Source organism: Phyllobates terribilis, unplaced genomic scaffold (genome assembly GCF_046119375.1).
Source record: "Phyllobates terribilis strain yellow unplaced genomic scaffold, ASM4611937v1 Scaffold_1__5_contigs__length_1240528914, whole genome shotgun sequence".
Taxonomy (NCBI): domain Eukaryota; kingdom Metazoa; phylum Chordata; class Amphibia; order Anura; family Dendrobatidae; genus Phyllobates; species Phyllobates terribilis.
Window position 1 is genome coordinate 775,889,399 of NW_027362761.1, and position 18,704 is coordinate 775,908,102.

Genomic DNA, 18,704 nt, shown 5'->3' on the forward strand with positions numbered 1-18,704 from the left:
CAGTGTGCAATTTGTAATTCTCCTGTACTCCCTGGGGAGATCATCTCACGTGCCGATTAGACTCTCGTGCGTCTGTCAATGTTTTATTGAGAGTCTGGCTGGCACTTGAACACAATTATGCAAATCACATACTCGGGGGGCACGTGACTGCCCGCTCAATCGGGGAATACAGGAAAATCATGACAGTGTGCACGTCGGGCAAATAGAAACTGCAGACTTTTCTTCTCAGCGCCTTTAAAACAATAGCCTATTTTCTGATTTTAAAGCAGTATTAAAACTTCATGAGGAGGTCAGTGAAAGCTGGCTAAAAATTCACGATCTTACGATTGCCCTCCGTTCTCACCTTGCATTTGAAGTGACATCTTGGCAGACGAGCTGGTCTTATTCACTTTATACAGAAATACTTGATCCATAATAAGTGGAGAGATGTCAAACACTTCATTGCTTCCTGTATACTACATATAAACCACTGGCACCAGCAAGCACCATGAAAGTACCCCCCCAAAAAATGGTGTAAGAAAAATCGAGCTATATACTATAGGAAGACGCAGAGCACTTATTCATTTACTGCTGTGATGTTTTAATCCAGTGCAGTATTTCAGTAGGGATTCCAGTATATATTGGGAACTGGATTACTCCTATCCTAGTTACCAACATATATAACGAAAGCAAAACACAAGCACATTTCATTCATAAGAAACCCAAACTACTTACCGACCATAGCGCTAACCTCTCCCGCCATCAGTAAATTCACAGAGTTGTTATACAGGTTTACATCGACAATACCCTTCCGGATGGTTTCCCCAACTTTAGCGCCAAGCAAAACCGAGCCAGTTGTTTCAAAAATCGAAGCCAATATGCAGGCCTGCCGTAAGGTCACCACTCCAGAACCCACCGCTGTGCCAAATGAATTGGCCACATCATTCGCACCAACAGAAAATGCCAAGATGAAAGCTATGATGAAGCCCAATATAACCATCCACATATACTCCTCGAGAACCATTGTGACGCTTTCGTTTTCTTTCTTGCTTCAGGTCAAAAAAAAAAGGAACAAATATTGGGAGGAAAACTAAACGGCAGGCTCCAGACTATGGAAACCTGTGGAGCAGAGCTATGTAAACGAGGATCAGCACTCGCTGGAAATTGCTAGATAGCGCTCAAGTGAATGAACAAACTGCTAACTGAGGATTTTACAAGTACTGTCTATAAAGTTCCTCTGGGCGCGCTCAGTCAACAGTGAAACACATTCCATATTTTTCTCCCAAATTAGTTTTCTTTATTTTCCGGTGTCCTGCAAAAAATAAATAAATAAATAATTAATTAGTAGTAGACATAACAACATGATCTTTGGCAGAAACAAAAAGGGAACATGGGAGGGGAAACTAAATCTGCTAGCTGTATCCTAGCTTCAGCATGTGACATTCACCGGTAACACACAAAGAAATAAGATTATTATAAGACCTTACAGGCTTTGTTACATAAGCATGTCTGAAATTCAGCACTTACTGGCTGATCCACATGCTGCGGAATAGGACAGTCCAGAGGGATTACTGCAGTAAAAGTAGTAAGTCTCCTGGAACAACAAACCTATACATTAACCGCTTCCGAGGAATATGGCGATCACTCAGCTTCTGCTTGGCTCTCAGTACACATTGCAGCCCTCAGTAGACGTGAAAGGGTTCATTGACAGGTGAACCTGACACCCTACTGCTACTGTGCTTCGTGTTACAGCTCACCTACTACATTTTCTGGATTTACGTAATGTGCGTTTCATAGTAGATTTGCAATTTAAAGTCATGCGAGAAAGACATTTTAAACAAGGTTATCTGTAGGACGCACAGAAATGGTTAATCTTTTGGAGGGTGTTAAGAGCTCCCACAACTGTCCTTTTCAGCTGGATGCCAGCCATGGAATAAAGCACTCCATGCGCTTCTGCCACATTTTTGTTTTGCAAATAACTTTTCCAGTAGACAAGGGTCAATGCCCCCCCCCCCCCATTGGTCGCACGATGCACCCCAAGATGACAGAATGGGGATAATTTATTACAGGGAATACAATGTCTAGAGCAGGGGTCCCCAACCTGTAGCTCAAGGACCACATGTGGCTCGCGGGCCCATGATGTGTGGCTCGCGACTATCCACCAGCTTGGTACATTAGCACCAGGTGTAGAAAACAGCCATTAAGAGCAGATCTCTAGATAGTGACTTGTGTGTAGCCCCCCACAGAAGATCAGATTTGAATGGGGGAAACCTTGGAGCTTAACATACTGCCTTGGTTGTGATTTCTGTGGAAAAGCTTTAGTTCTCATTATACCCGTAATGGGGGTTTTGGTGCCAGTACCGTGAGTGGGGTAGGAGCTGAATGTGGCTCTCAAGGTCAGAAAAGTTGGGGACCTCTGATCTAGAGTAAAAGGAGTGCATGGTACAAGTAGAAAGTAGAGTGTGAATGTCCACTTTGGTTAAAGAGGTTGTCCAGACTTAGACTGATGCCTTCTCCCAAGTATAGGTCATTAATATGAGATTGGTGGGGATCCATTATCTGGTGCACTCACCAATCAGCTGTACTCAGCTCTGGTTGGAGCCAGAACAGCATTGCTCTGTTCACTTTGTAGTGGTTGTTCCCTGGTCCTACAACTCTGCTCCTGTGGAAGACAATAAAAGCTGAGCTGCAGCCTCGGGAACAGCCACTACACTGTGTGCCGAATTATTAGGCAAATGAGTATTTTGATCACATGATATTTTTTATACATGCTGTCCTACTCCAAGCTGCATAGGCTTGAGAGCCAACTACCAATTAAGTAAATCTGGTGATGTGCATCTCTGTAATGAGGAGGGGTGTTGACTAATGACATCAACACCCTATATAAGGTGTGCTTAATTATTAGGCAACTTCCTTTCCTTTGGCAAAATGGGTCAGAAGAGATATTTGACAGGCTCTGAAAAGTCCAAAATTGTGAGATGTCTTGCAGAGGGATGCAGCAGTCTTGAAATTTCCAAACTTTTGAAGCGTGATCACCGAACAATCAAGCGTTTCATGGCAAATAGCCAACAGGGTCGCAAGAAGCGTGTTGGCCAAAAAAGGTGCAAAATAATTGCCCATGAATTGAGGAAAATCAAGTGTGAAGCTGCCAAGATGCCATTCGCCACCAGTTTTGCCATATTTCAGAGCTGCAACGTTACTGGAGTATCAAAAACCACAAGGTGGGCGATACTCAGGGACATTGCCAAGGTAAGGAAGGCGGAAAAACGACCACCTTTGAACAAGAAACATAATATAAAACATCAAGAATGGGTCAAGAAATATCTTAAGACTGATCTTTCAAAGGTTTTATGGACTGATGAAATGAGAGTGACTCTTGATGGGCCAGATGGATGGGCCAGAGGCTGGATCAGTAAAGGGCAGAGAGCACCCCTCCAACTCAGACGCCAGCAAGGTGGAGGTGGGGTACTGGTATAGGCTGGTATCATCAAAGATGAACTTGTGGGACCTTTTCGGGTTGAGGATGGAGTGAAGCTCAACTCCCAGACCTACTGCCAGTTTCTGGAAGTCAACTTCTTCAAGCAGTGGTACAGGAAGAAGTCAGTATCGTTCAAGAAAAACATGATTTTCATGCAGGACAATGCTCCATCACATGCATCCAACTACTCCACAGCGTGGCTGGCAAGTAAAGGTCTAAAAGAAGAAATGTTTATTTCTAAATTTGTGCACTGATATTGATTTACCTGGTGAAAAACAAGTGAGGTGGGATTATATTTGGTTTTTATTAAGTTGCCTAATAATTCTGCACAGTAATAGTTACCTGCACAAACAGATATCCTCCTAAGATAGTCAAATCTAAAAAAAAAAAACACTCCAACTTCCAAAAATATTAAGCTTGGATATTTATGAGTCTTTTGGGTTGATTGAGAACATAGTTGTTGATCAATAATAAAAATAATCCTCTAAAATACAACTTGCCTAATAATTCTGCACACAGTGTAGATAGCAAATAAAGCTGTGCTTTTCTGGCTCCGTTCACCATTTACACACAGCCGGAGCTGAAAGCAGCTTATCTGTGAAGGTGCCACTTGTTGGACCCCAGGAATCTGATATTGGTGACCTATGCTCTGAATCACTTTAACGGGACTGTCAGCACAGAATGATTGCTGAAACCAAATACAGGCACTCGGTGTTTCATGGCGGCCAATCATTTATATACACCTTCCCACCTGATAGAGGGAAAACAATCTCCACTACCCTCTTTGATTGACAGCTCTGGTTTCATAGGGCCAGAGAAGGGTGGAGATAGAGGGAGAACAAGCCGATGGGAAAATGTATATCATTGATTGGCCCCGCCATGAAGCACCGAGTGCCTGTACTTGGTTTCAGCAGTCATTCTGTGCTGACAGCGTCCCTTTAAGAATGCACTTTAGACATTCTTTGTCAGATTTAACATGAGTTTCAAAATGGATTGTGCAACAAAATTTGCATCAACTGGGAGGACAATCTGCATCCTAGGCATGTAAATGGAGTTTATGCAAAGGACCCTCAATAAAAAAAAATAGAAAAAAAAAACAAAACAGCGCACAGATCAAGCCAAGAATGTCAATGGGGCTAGTACTTGTGAGGTCCTGCTGAGCACTCAGAAGCACATTCACATTTTTCTTAACCAATGCATGTCCAAAGTATTGTGTAGATTGAACAGTAGTTGTAAACAGTTAAAGGGAATATGTCAGCAGGTTTTTGCCATGTAATCTGGCAGCAGCATTATGCAGGGGCGGAAACCCTGATTCCGGCAATGTGTCACTCATTAAACTCAGCGTTTTATCAGTAGGAGATTATCACTACAGGACTACTTGTCTCCTGCCTGCTGGTCAATTGCCGTGTGTAAGCTCACCCCCACCAGTCATTAGCAGCTCACTGACAATGGCAGCTATCTGTGTACACTGCACAATCAGTGATCTGGTTATACAGATCTCAGCAATGTGAGCACGGCTAGGTATACAGCAAAAGAAAACAGCGATTGTATCAAAGTGACAGCAAGCAGCCCAACAAGAGATCCATTGCTGGACTCAGGGTCTCTGCCTCTACATTGTGTTGCTCTCAGATTACATGGCAAAAACCTGGTAACAGACTCATGGGTCCAAGGTCGTAAAGGGGTTAAAGGGAATCTGTTACTAGGGCTGAAGCCCTGCTGTTTGTAGCACAAGTGATCGATCGCAGCTTCTAGTCTCCCATGAAGACTATTGAAGCTTGTAAAAAGTTTTAAAACTATTAAAAAAAATATAAAAGTTCAAATCGCCCCCTTTTTGCCCCATTCAAAATAAAATAAAACAGATTGGTAAACGGCGTAACGAGAAAAAAATCAAAGCGCCAGAATTACATTTTTTTGGTCGCTGCAATAAAATGCAATAACAGGCGATTAAAAGATTGTATCTATCCCAAAATGGTATCAATAAAAACGTCAGCTCGGCGCACAAAAAATAAGCCATCATGCAGTCCCAGATCCCCAAAAATGTAAAGGCTACGGGTCTTGGAAAATGGCAACTTTTTTTTTTTTTCTTTTAAACTTTGCATTATTTTTTCACCACTTAAATTAAAAATAATTTCACTGCACTTTGAATTTTTTTTTCCTGTTTTCCAGTACACAATATGGTAAAACCTATGGTGTTTTTTAAAAGTACAACTCATCCCGCAAAAAACAAGCCCTCACATGGCCATATTGACTGAAAAATAAAAAAAGTTATGGCTCTAGGAAGAAGGGGAGCAAAAAACAAGACCGCAAAAAAGGAAAAACCCAAAGGTGGTGAAGGCGTTAATTGTAACCACATCCCAGCAAGATAAAGTATTACTGAAAAATCCACATCCTGCCCTACACCATGACAGGTCGCAAGCTACACATGGCAGCATGAAACAGTCACAGGCTTTTGCATCAGACCCTGTACCACTTCTCAAACCTTTGTAGATTGTTGTGGTCGTCTTCTTTTCTCTGAGTGGTGTGTGCTACTTTCTGTCATTGGCGCTGAACTACATTTTTTTTGTCCCCACTATCGATTGAAGACGCAATGAAAATGGAGAAAACTCATTTATACCCAGGTGCAGGGGAAACAGTTTGGAGGGTGATGACACCATCAGATCTGCCAGGAGAAATATTATGTCCGTCATTAGTGCCATTTATAAAGTGTGCCGTAATCTAAATGAATTGGATCATGGTGCAGAACGCACATCCACGCTTTCCTTTTCTACCATCACATAATACGCTGTGTAACCATTCTGACATTATATACTATATTTTCTACTATGTAGAGATTATTCAATTTATTTTACTCAATGGAAGTTCACTATCACTTCATTCAACTTAATCTGCATGGTCGCTCCGCAGATGGATTTTTTTTCTAAGGCACGTGGATTAGATTTTGTTATATCCACTTTGCTGCAACTATAACACACTAGAGATTTTCCACCCAGAAAATCCACAGAGTATTTGCCACACATGAACATCCAATTAGAATGACAGAAACAGGCAGCAATGAAAGCACCTTGTCCAGCAATAGCTTACCTGCTTCTATTTATACTGCTACTCACATGCCCTCCCACATGTAGCCAAGGCTGCCCCTGCCATAATACAGGGCCACCAGATGCTCCACATAAGTAGAATGATGTCCCGATACAGCTGGAAGCCTCCCCATACACTATAATGGACAAGTCACAGGCCCCCCTCCCCATAATCTCCTTTCCTTCACAAGCTGAGAAGGAAACAGTATCAGTGAGCAGTGCTGCCACCTGCTGGCTCTATTAATAAAGTCTGTGGAAACAATTATTACACAAGCCTGCAAGTCTGGTTCTGAGCAGAAAGAAGTAGGAAGCTGGGGGTTGCAGAAGGTGGGAGCTGCAGACTACTTCCCAACTGCCCACCATGTTCATAACTCATCACATGACCTCATTTCCTTCATTTCTGAACCCTGTACTCCAATAACAGCACAAGCATCATGAAGAGGAATCCATTATTCTGAAATGCATAGAATGCAATACTAACATAAAAAAGCACTAAAGATATATATATATATATATATATATATATATATATATATATATATATATAGAGATATTATATATATATATATATATATATATATATATATATATATATATATATATCACATGTAATTAGTCGTCCACATGGCTAAACAACAGCAGACTATGAAACCTTATAGGAGAGCAGAATACATGCCCAACAGTCATGTGGCACTGCACACGGCACTCTGTGTCCGGCGGGTACGTGGCACTGCACACGGCACTCTGTGTCCGGCGGGTACGTGGCACTGCACACGGCACTCTGTGTCCGGCGGGTACGTGGCACTATACACGGCACTCGGCCCGGCAGGCACGTGGCACTGCACACGGCACTCTGTGTCCGGCAGGCACGTGGCACTGCACACGGCACTGTGTCCGGCGGGTACGTGGCACTGCACACGGCACTCTGTGTCCGGCGGGTACGTGGCACTGCACACGGCACTCTGTGTCCGGCGGGTACGTGGCACTGCACACGGCACTCTGTGTCCGGCGGGTACGTGGCACTGCACACGGCACTCTGTGTCCGGCGGGTACGTGGCACTGCACACGGCACTCTGTGTCCGGCGGGTACGTGGCACTGCACACGGCACTCTGTGTCCGGCGGGTACGTGGCACTATACACGGCACTCGGCCCGGCAGGCACGTGGCACTGCACACGGCACTCTGTGTCCGGCAGGCACGTGGCACTGCACACGGCACTGTGTCCGGCGGGTACGTGGCACTGCACACGGCACTCTGTGTCCGGCGGGTACGTGGCACTGCACACGGCACTCTGTGTCCGGCGGGTACGTGGCACTGCACACGGCACTCTGTGTCCGGCGGGTACGTGGCACTGCACACGGCACTCTATATCCGGCGGGTACGTGGCACTATACACGGCACTCTATATCCGGCAGGCACGTGGCACTATACACGGCACTCTATATCCGGCAGGCACGTGGCACTATACACGGCACTCTATATCCGGCAGGCACGTGGCACTATACACGGCACTCGGCCCGGCAGGCACGTGGCACTATACACGGCACTCGGCCCGGCAGGCACGTGGCACTATACACGGCACTCGGCCCGGCAGGCACGTGGCACTATACACGGCACTCGGCCCGGCAGGCACGTGGCACTATACACGGCACTCGGCCCGGCAGGCACGTGGCACTATACACGGCACTCGGCCCGGCAGGCACGTGGCACTATACACGGCACTCGGCCCGGCAGGCACGTGGCACTATACACGGCACTCGGCCCGGCAGGCACGTGGCACTATACACGGCACTCGGCCCGGCAGGCACGTGGCACTATACACGGCACTCGGCCCGGCAGGCACGTGGCACTATACACGGCACTCGGCCCGGCAGGCACGTGGCACTATACACGGCACTCGGCCCGGCAGGCACGTGGCACTATACACGGCACTCGGCCCGGCAGGCACGTGGCACTATACACGGCACTCGGCCCGGCAGGCACGTGGCACTATACACGGCACTCGGCCCGGCAGGCACGTGGCACTATACACGGCACTCGGCCCGGCAGGTACGTGGCACTATACACGGCACTCGGCCCGGCAGGTACGTGGCACTATACACGGCACTCGGCCCGGCAGGTCAGGTATGTGGCACTATACACGGCACTCTGCCCGGCAGGTCAGGTATGTGGCACTATACACGGCACTCTGCCCGGCAGGTATGTGGCACTATACACTGCACTCTGCCCGGCAGGTATGTGGCACTATACACTGCACTCTGCCCGGCAGGCATGTGGCACTATACACTGCACTCTGCCCGGCAGGTATGTGGCACTATACACTGCACTCTGCCCGGCAGGTATGTGGCACTATACACTGCACTCTGCCCGGCAGGTATGTGGCACTATACACTGCACTCTGCCCGGCAGGTATGTGGCACTATACACAGCACTCTGCCCGGCAGGTATGTGGCACTATACTCTGCACTCTGCCCGGCAGGTATGTGGCACTATACACAGCACTCTGCCCGGCAGGTATGTGGCACTATACACAGCACTCTGCCCGGCAGGTATGTGGCACTATACTCTGCACTCTGCCCGGCAGGTATGTGGCACTATACACTGCACTCTGCCCGGCAGGTATGTGGCACTATACTCTGCCCAGCAGGTATGTGGCACTGTACACAGCACTCTGCCCGGCAGGTATGTGGCACTATACACAGCACTCTGCCCAGCAGGTATGTGGCACTATACACAGCACTCTGCCCAGCAGGTATGTGGCACTATACTCTGCACTCGGTCCATCCAGCACTTGTTACTCCTTGTTCTCCCTTCTCACAGCCCTCGGTCCCCTCCATTTCCTGTCTTAGTCCTTCTCGTCCTCCACATGACAGGCGCCGCACGTCTTCCCCTATCAATACAAAGGGTGGGAGCGGTGCAGACAGAGGAGACCGCTGTTGTGTCAGCCACCAAGCCCCCCACACCGGGGAAACCGCATCCTTCCCTCCAGTCACGGTCGCGGCGCCGGTCACTCACCTGGACCGATCAATGGGACGGAGCGCCGCTCTCCTCTCTTGTGAAGCTGCTGCTGATCGCAGTGCACTAGAGACGGGAGAGGGGCTGAGCTCTGCCATTGGTCCGCCCGGCGTGGATGACGTCAGCGCGCTGTGAATGGCGTCATGCACGCACGGTCCTAGTTCTCGCCGCAGTCTGCAGCGCGACATCTGCACTGAGCGGAGAGAGGCGAGAACAGGAGGGAGTCAGTCACTCGTCGCCATGTATAGAGACGTGACAAGGGAGCACTGTTGGAGAAGGCATGAGAACGGAGTAGCATGGCGCTGGCTGCAGGCTCCATGTATCACACTTACAGGGGACTCAGACTGCTCTGTACCTTACTGCATGGCAGGGCCGTGCACATTCTGCTGCCGGGGCTCTGTGCACTCTGGCCTATGGGAAAGCCACCATGCAGGCCAGCTGTGTCTCATGGCGACCCCCACTGAAGGCTCCTGTCACCGAGTGGGGCCCTAAATGCTCACAGTGCACAGAAACATTTCAGTTGCATTTACATGTGCTGAGTTCAGGCCGCTAAGCGAGTGTGAGTGACAAGCCCTTCACTTGTTTCCTGGCCTCTTTATACTGGCTGAGGAGTGATGGGCACAGAACGATCACTAACAGACCAATCTGTCCCCAATGCACCTCATGTTATCAGCAGCGGATCTGCAGGTTACTCCGGGCGATGTGCTGCTGAGAACAAGGATTTTTGTTCCACCATAAACAATCCAATCACCTGATGAATAGGCCGCATTTTACTTGTTCCTTGGGGGAATGCAATAAGAATGAAACCCAAGCAACAATAGTGCTGTTATCGATTAGGGGCAAAAAAAAAACAATACCACCTGTAAGCATCATCATCAATATGGCGATAAGCACATTAGCTAGGAGTCAACAGTCTACCACATGTGTCAAACTCAAGGCACATAGGACAAATTTGATTCAGCGATGTCCGGGTGCAGAAGGACTAGCTCTTCATTTTTCCTGTACGGGAAAGTGGAATGGTGGTCTCTCTGCATCCATCGTCTGCGTGTTGTTGAATGGAGTGAAGGTGTGTCGCAGATCAGAATAACCAAGATGGCACCCGCTCCCTGTGCTGCGTCTGGCTGCATTTTCTCAAGGGTACAGGTCTGAGAACCTTACACATGCCACAGCTCTGAAAGCCCTATCCATGACACAGATCTGAGAGCCAAACCCATGGACCAGATCTGAGAGGTCCCCACCCACATGGCCCCACTCTTATACCACCCAGGACACAGCTCTGAAAGCACTACCCAGGCAGAGTTTTAATAGCCCTACTCAGGCACAGCCCTACCTAGGTATAGCTCCAACAACCATACACAGGCACAGCTCTTGAGAGCCTACCCAGGGAACAGCTCTAAGCTCCTAGACAGGGAACAGCTCTGAGAGACCTACCCAGGGATCATCTCTGAGAGACCTACCCTGGGATCAGTTCTGAGAGAGCTACCCAGGGATCAGCTCTAAGAGACCTACCAAGGGCACAGCTCTGAGAGCACTACCCAGGTAGAGTTCTGACAGGCCTACTGAGGCACAGCTCCCATACACAGGCACAGCACTGAGATCCTACCCAGGGAACAGCTCTGAGCTCCTACCCAGGGATCAGCTCTGAGAGCCATACTGTTAGGAACGGACCTGGGTTGGAGTAGTGGTATTGAAACCACTAGGGCCAGCACCGGCAGGTAGCGTAGTCAGGAAAAGCCAGAAGTCGGTACACAGGAAAAGCAGTATTATCTTGTATGAGGCAGCAGGAGAAGGGAGAGTTTGACTAAAGGCTGGCAGCGCAATAATCTCGCAAGGAAGGAGATGACAGGCTAGGTTTAAATAGGGTGATCAATCAAGAACTCACAGAAGAAAGCCAATCAGGAATAACACAGGATGGAGCCACTCAGGAGCAACACAGGTACTAGAATCTAGGTTAGCCAGGAACTGTCCAGCGAGCTGAATAGCTCAGAGGGAACAGCTGCTGTCTGGTGCACAAGAGCTGCTGGGTTCAAGTCCTAGGGAACAGCTCTGATAGACCCACCCTAGGATCAGCTCTGAGAGCCCTACCCGGGGCACAGCACTGAGAGACCTACCCAAGTACAGCTCTGAGAGACTTACCCAGGGCACAGCACTGACAGATGTTTTCAATAATGAATCAAGAAACAAGAATAAGCAGAGATCACACATTACCGATGAGAACCTCTACTCAATTTTACAGATTGATACTGCACAAGAACCAAAACAATGCTTAGACAAACTAACCATGGAAAAACTTGTCAGTAGTGATGAGCGAGCGTGTTCTATTAACCCGAGCGTGCTCGCCGATTATTTTGGCGTGCTCGGCATTTCTTTTAATGTCGCCTCGCCTACAAGTGTCATGGCTGTTTGACAGCTGTGACACATGCTGAGATAGCCTGTCAGACACTTGCCGGCGCGGTGACATTAAAAGAAACAGCCGTGACACGTGCTGGTTCGGCGGCATTAGAAGAAATGCCGAGCGCGCTAAAATACTCGGCGAGCACCCGAGCGTGCTCGCCGAAAGGGTTAGTAGAACATGCTTACTCATCACTAACTGTCAGACATCTGGTCAGAAAGCAAAATAGGTATTAAAAACCTGAATCAAAAATGTAATAAAATTTATTTCAACCAAGAAATCTAGTTGAATTACATTTTAACCATACATTTGAATGGTTGTGCTTGTATTTTGTCTTGTGTTAGTTGTTATTTCCAAAACATGATTAATGAATGCAGGCAGTGTATGATATGGTGTTTCAGGTTACTTAACAATATGTTAAGGAGTACAGTAATACTTTGGTACTCGATTGCTTCGAAGCACAAATTTGGTACTCGCCGTACTTTGACAAGAAGATTTTGTCCTGGTATTTGTCTTGTTTTTGGGTACTCAACACGCAAACATTGTCTCATGACTCACTACGCGTCCCACCAATCACGTGTTAGTCACATGGTAGCTCTTGCTCTATACATATCCCTTTACGGTCTTATGATCATGGGTCCTAAGAAACGGAGCAGTGATGGCACTGAGCGGAAAAGAAAATTACTTTGCACCATCTTTGAGAAAAAAAAAAGAAACAATAGGTAAATTTGAGAGGTATTCACATTACTAATCTTGTCTTGAATAACTGTCTTCAACGTCATTAAGAATAGAGAATAGATATAAAAGGCAGATGTTGTTAAAGCAGTAACAATGCAGCGTTCCCATACACTCGAGCAGTTGAAAAGATTTTATTAATTTGGATAAACAAGAAGCAGTTATCAGATGTCCGAAGCCATGATATGTGAATAAGCAAAAGTGTTGCATGTCGATCTTTTAAATATCAATCCAAGACCAAGTGGTGAGAGCGTTGAAGTTTTAAGACCAGCCACGACTGGTTTGATAAGGACCAGCATTCATAGTGGAATGCTGGTGGGGACCAAAAACTCAAGCCTCTACTTGTCTGAAAATCCACAAGTTTTCAAGAAGCATAATGTCATAAAAAGCAAACTCTAAGGGATGTGGAGGGCAAATAGCATAGCTTGGGTCATGAGGCAATTTTTCAGCGACTAAATAAATAAAGTGTTTGGTCTCTTGGTAAAGAAATATTTCCTCTGAAAGGTCTCCTACTTTTGGACAATGCGTCTGCCCACCCTTCAGGCTTGGAGAATGAGTTTAACTTAATCACTGTAAGTGTCACAAGGAGTTTTTTTGCAAGTACATTGCTCAAAAAAATAAAGGGAACACTTAAACAACAGAATATAACTCCAAGTAAATCAAACTTCTGTGAAATCAAACAGTCCACTTAGGAAGCAACACTGATTGACAATCAATTTCACATGCTGTTGTGCAAATGGAATAGACAATAGATGTAAATTATTGGCAATTATCAAGACACCCTCAGTAAAGGAGTGGTTCTGCAGGTGGGGACCACAGACCACATCTCAGTACCAATGCTTTCTGGCTGATGTTTGGTCACTTTTGAATGTTGGTTGTGCTTTCACACTCGTGGTAGCATGAGACGGACTCTACAACCCACAGAAGTTGCTCAGGTAGTGCAGCTCATCCAGGATGGCACATCAATGCGAGCTGTGGCAAGAAGGTTTGCTGTGTCTGTCAGCTCAGTGTCCAGAGGCTGGAGACGCTACCAGGAGACAGGCCAGTACACCAGGAGATGTGGAGGGGTCCGTAGGAGGGCAACAACCCAGCAGCAGGACCGCTACCTCCGCCTTTGTGCAAGGAGGAGCATGAGGAGCACTGCCAGAGCCCTGCAAAATGACCTCCAGCAGGCCACATTTGTGCATGTGTCTGCACAAACTGTTAGAAACCGACTCTATGAGGGTGGTATGAGGGCCCGACGTCCACAGATGGGGGTTGTGCTCACAGTCCAACACTGTGCAGGACACTTGGCATTTGCCACAGAACACCAGGATTGGCAAAGTCGCCACTGGCGCCCTGTGCTCTTCACAGATGAAAGCAGGTTCACACTGAGCATGTGACAGAGTCTGGAGACGCCGTGGAGAGTGGTCTGCTGCCTGCAACATCCTTCTTAATGACCGGTTTGGCAGTGGGTCAGTAATGGTGTGGGGTGGCATTTCTTTGGAGGGCTGCACAGCCCTCCATGTGCTCGCCAGAGGTAGCCTGACTGCCATTAGGTACCGAGATGAGATCCTCAGACCCCTTGTGAGACCATATGCTGGTGCGGTTGGCCCTGGGTTGCTCCTAATGAAGGACAATGCCAGACCTCATGTGGCTGGAGTGTGTCAGCAGTTCCTGCAAGATGAAGGCATTGAAGCTATGGACTGGCCCGCCCGTTCCCCAGACCTGAATCCGATTGAACACATCTGGGACATCATGTCTCGCTCCATCCACCAACGTCACGTTGCACCATAGACTGTCCAGGAGTTGGCGGATGCTTTAGTCCAGGTCTGGGAGGAGATCCCACAGGAGACCATCCGCAACCTCATTAGGAGCATGCCCAGGCGTTGTAGGGAGGTCATACAGGCACGTGGAGGCTACACACAATACTGAGCCTCATTTTGACTTGTTTTAAGGACATTACATGAAAGTTGGATCAGCCTGTAGTGTGTTTTTCCACTTTAATTTTGGGGGTGACTCCAAATCCAGGCCTCCATTGGTTAATAAATTTGATTACCATTGATTATTTTTGTGTGATTTTGTTGTCAGCACATTCAGCTTTGTACAGAACAAAGTATTCAATGAGAATATTTAATTCATTCAGATCTAGGATGTGTTATTTGAGTGTCCCCTTTATTTTTTTGAGCAGTGTATAACCAACTGTCATGGCGGTATCAAGGTCTGTGGAATACACAGATTCCTACACTTCCTTTTAACTCCATTGATAGGTATGATCAGTGCAGGGTGAATCAGGCATCGACTCAAAGAGCTTCAGCTCCTGGGCAGGTTAGCAAGAGTTAAATCTTTGCTGGGCTAAGGTGGTTAATCTCATTTAGTCACATGCTGTTGGAGAACCAGTCATGTCTGCTCTCCTATATATGCTGGCTTTGCTATGCAGGCAATGCCAGTTATAGTTAGTCTATCCTGGTCTGGAGAGGTGGACACATCCTGGTTTACTAGTGGTTATTCCAAAGTTGTTGCGAGCGGTGTTTGGTGAAGCCTTTCCTTTTCCCTTGGTCTCTATGTTACTTTATTGCCTCATGGGCTTTACACTTTTGTTTTTCCCTGTGAGAGTGTTGTGTGACTGCTCCTGTTTTGCCATTTGTTCTGTTTGTGTTCTCTCCATACACTTAGCAGATTAGTGCTGCTCAGGAGCATTGGAAAAATGAGAAATTGCTGATCAACTTTTAACCCTTGTAACGTCCTAAAAAAAAAATATTATGGTTCGAAAATTTAGCTGATGTAAAGTAGAAATGTGGTAAATATTGTTGATTTATTAACTATTTTGTGTGACATACCTCTCTGGTTTACGACATAAAAATTCAAAGTTTGAAAATTGTGAAAGTTTCTAAATTTTTGGCAAATTTCTGATATTTTCAGAAATAAATGCAAGTTATATCAAGCAAATTTTACCACTATCATGAAGTACAATATGACATGAAAAAACAGTTTCAGAACCAGTGGGATCCGTTTAAGCGTTCCAGAGTTATTACCTCATAAAATGACACTGGTCAGAATTGTAAAAATTGGCCTGGTCATGAAGGGGAAAACAGGCTTGGAGGGTGAAGGGTTAATGCTGGTCTATCTAGTATTATATAATAGATATAGTATTGCAATTCTTTAAAGGGACAATACTCTAGATATCAGCAAAACCCAAGACAGAAACAAATTAAAAATATACCCTGTTGTCAGTAAATGAGTAAAAGCAATAGTTCATATATATAGGTTACTTAGTACAGAGGTCCCCAACCGCTGGTCCGCGGACCAGGACCGGGCCGTTGGGGTTTTTCAGCCGGTCCGCGGGGAGAGGGGGCCCCTCCAGCCTCCAGCAGGGCCGCCATCAGGGCATGACTGCCCTGACTCTAGTATGGGGCCCGGCCGGTAGGAGCCCCCTCGGAGCCCCCCTCTTGTGCGTCTCTCTCCTCATGGGGCCCCCGGCCGCATGCTAAGCGCCGGGTCCGGGACATCTTAGCGCTGCGCTGCTGCGGCAGCACCTTCATGATTCCCCTGACTTCCGGTCATGTGACGGCGCCGTCACATGGCCGGAAGTCAGGAGAACCTGGTGTCAGCGATTTGGACGAGCGCCAGGATTCTGCAGGGATCGCATGGGGGTAAGTATAACAAGTTTTATTTTTTTTTAAATACAATTAACTAGGAGTGGGGGGAATGGGAGATGCACATGGGGGGAGGGGAGAGATGAGAGATGCACATGGGGGAGGGGAGAGATGAGAGATCCACATGGGGGGGAGGGGAGAGATGAGAGATGCACATGGGGGAGGGGAGAGATGAGAGATCCACATGGGGGGGAGGGGAGAGATGAGAGATGCACATGGGGGAGTGGAGAGATGAGAGATCCACATGGGGGGAGGGGAGAGATGAGAGATGCACATGGGGGGAGGGGAGAGATGAGAGATGCACATGGGGGGAGGGGAGAGATGAGAGATGCACATGGGAGGGAGGGGAGAGATGAGAGATGCACGGGGGGGGTGAGAGATGCACGGGGGGGTGAGAGATGCACGGGGGGGTGAGAGATGCACGGGGGGTGGATGAGAGATGCACGGGGGGGATGAGAGATGCACGGGGGGGATGAGAGATGCACGGGGGGATGAGAGATGCACGGGGGGTGGATGAGAGATGCACGGGGGGGTGAGAGATGCACGGGGGGGATGAGAGATGCACGGAGGGGATGAGAGATGCACGGGGGGTGGATGAGAGATGCACGGAGGGGGATGAGAGATGCACGGAGGGGGATGAGATGCACGGGGGTGAGCTGCACATGGGGGGGTGAGAGATGCACATGGGGGGTTATGTTTACATAACTTTGTTGCCTTATGAAGGGCGGGGGGGGCCCCCAAAAATTTCTTGCACAGGGGCCCACTACAGTCTGTGTCCGCCCCTGGGATGAAGTAAATGCAGCTGAACAGCAGCTGTCAGGACAGCTGCCCTGTCCTGCTGCAGGGCGTGATGGGGCCTCAGTGATGCGGCTCCTGGCACAGCACATTATGTGGGGCTCCTGGCATAGCTCCTGGCGGGGACCTGGTCTACACTATATGATAAGTATGCACTAAACTCCAAATCCCTCCATTACCCCGCCCCCATATGACCAAAGCCCCGCCCACCCCACCCCCTCCTTGCTGGGCCATGGAAAAATGATCTTGCTTCAAGCCGGTCCCTGGTGCAAAAAAGGTTGGGGACCACTGACTTAGTAAATACTGTCTTTGTTAAAAAAAAAAAGTGTAAAAGCCATCCCACCAGCATCAATACTAGCGGTTAGGACCATAATGAATTTGGGTACACCTTGATGCTGGTGGAATGGCTTTTACGCTTTTTTGGAACAAAAACAGTATTTACTAAGTACTCTATTTACTGTATATGCATTATTGCTTTTACTCATTTACTTACAACAGGGTGTATGTTCATTTTGTTTCTGTCTTAGGTTTTCTCTATTTAATGGCCAGAGTGAACATGCTCCTCTTGCAAGCATACCACCTGATACTCCAGTTCATTTTTTTCGGTCAAGTACTAGATATCAGCAGCATGTATCCTCTGTGTTGTTAATTGCATATATGCAATATTTTGTTGTAATTCTCAAAAGGATAATGCTCTAGGTTTCAGAGCAGCAGATGTCCTCTGCAATATCAATTGCATACAGTTGTGCTCAAAAGTTTACATACCCCTGCAGAATTTTTGCTTTCTTGGTCTTGTTTCAGAGTATATGAACGATGACAAAAAAACTTTTTCTCCACTCATGGTTATTGGTTGGGTGAAGCCATTTATTGTCAAACTACTGTGTTTTCTCTTTTTAAATATTAATGACAACCAAAAACATTCAAATGACCCTGATCAAAAGTTCACACACCCTGGTGATTTTGGCCTGATAACATGCACAGAATTTGACACAAATTGGTTTGAATGGCTACTAAAGGTAACATCCTCACCTGTGACCTACCTGCTTGCTATTATCAGTGTGTGTGCTTAAAAGCTGAGTGAGTTTCTGGGACCCAGACAGACTCTTGCATCTTTCATCCAGCCACTGACGTTTGTGGATTGTGAGTCATGGGGAAAGCAAAAGAATTGTCAACGGATCTACGAGAAAAGGTAGTTGAACTGAATAACACAGGAAAGGGATACAAAAAGATATCCAAGAAATTGATAATGCCAGTCAGCAGCGTTCAAACTGTGATTAACAAATGGAAAATCAGGGGCTCTGTAAAAACCAAACCACGGTCAGGTAGATCAACAAAACTTTCAGCCACAACTACCAGGAAAATTAGGATGCAAAGAAAAACCCAGAAATAACATCAGTTGAAATTCAGGACTCTCTGAAAACTAGCGGTTTGGCTATTTCAAAATGCACAATAAGGAGACACTTGAATCAAAATGGGCTGCATGGTCGAGTCGCCAGAAGAAAGCCATTACTGCGCAAATGCCACAAAGTATCTCGCCTACAATACGCCAAACAGCATAGAGACAAGCCTCAAAACTTCTGGAACAAGGTAATTTGGAG

At 47.1% G+C, this 18,704-nt stretch overlaps 1 protein-coding gene across 5 annotated transcripts in view; it reads right to left on the bottom strand.

Moving 5' to 3' along the window:
* SLC20A2 (solute carrier family 20 member 2) overlaps positions 1–18,704 on the bottom strand; it is a 141,340-nt gene that overhangs the window by 42,630 nt on the left and 80,006 nt on the right. For 2 of the 5 annotated variants that reach the window (XM_073636994.1, XM_073636992.1), the window contains exons 1-2: positions 9,550–9,672; positions 715–1,291 (exon numbers count right to left, since the gene is read on the bottom strand). In XM_073636994.1, the coding sequence (XP_073493095.1) occupies positions 715–1,003 (289 nt within the window). In that variant the 5' untranslated portion in view covers positions 1,004–1,291; positions 9,550–9,672. Of the gene's footprint in view, positions 1–714; positions 1,292–6,538; positions 6,692–9,549; positions 9,673–18,704 lie in introns of those variants that run through there. The other 3 variants (XM_073636993.1, XM_073636995.1, XM_073636996.1) reach the window with 2 other exon arrangements.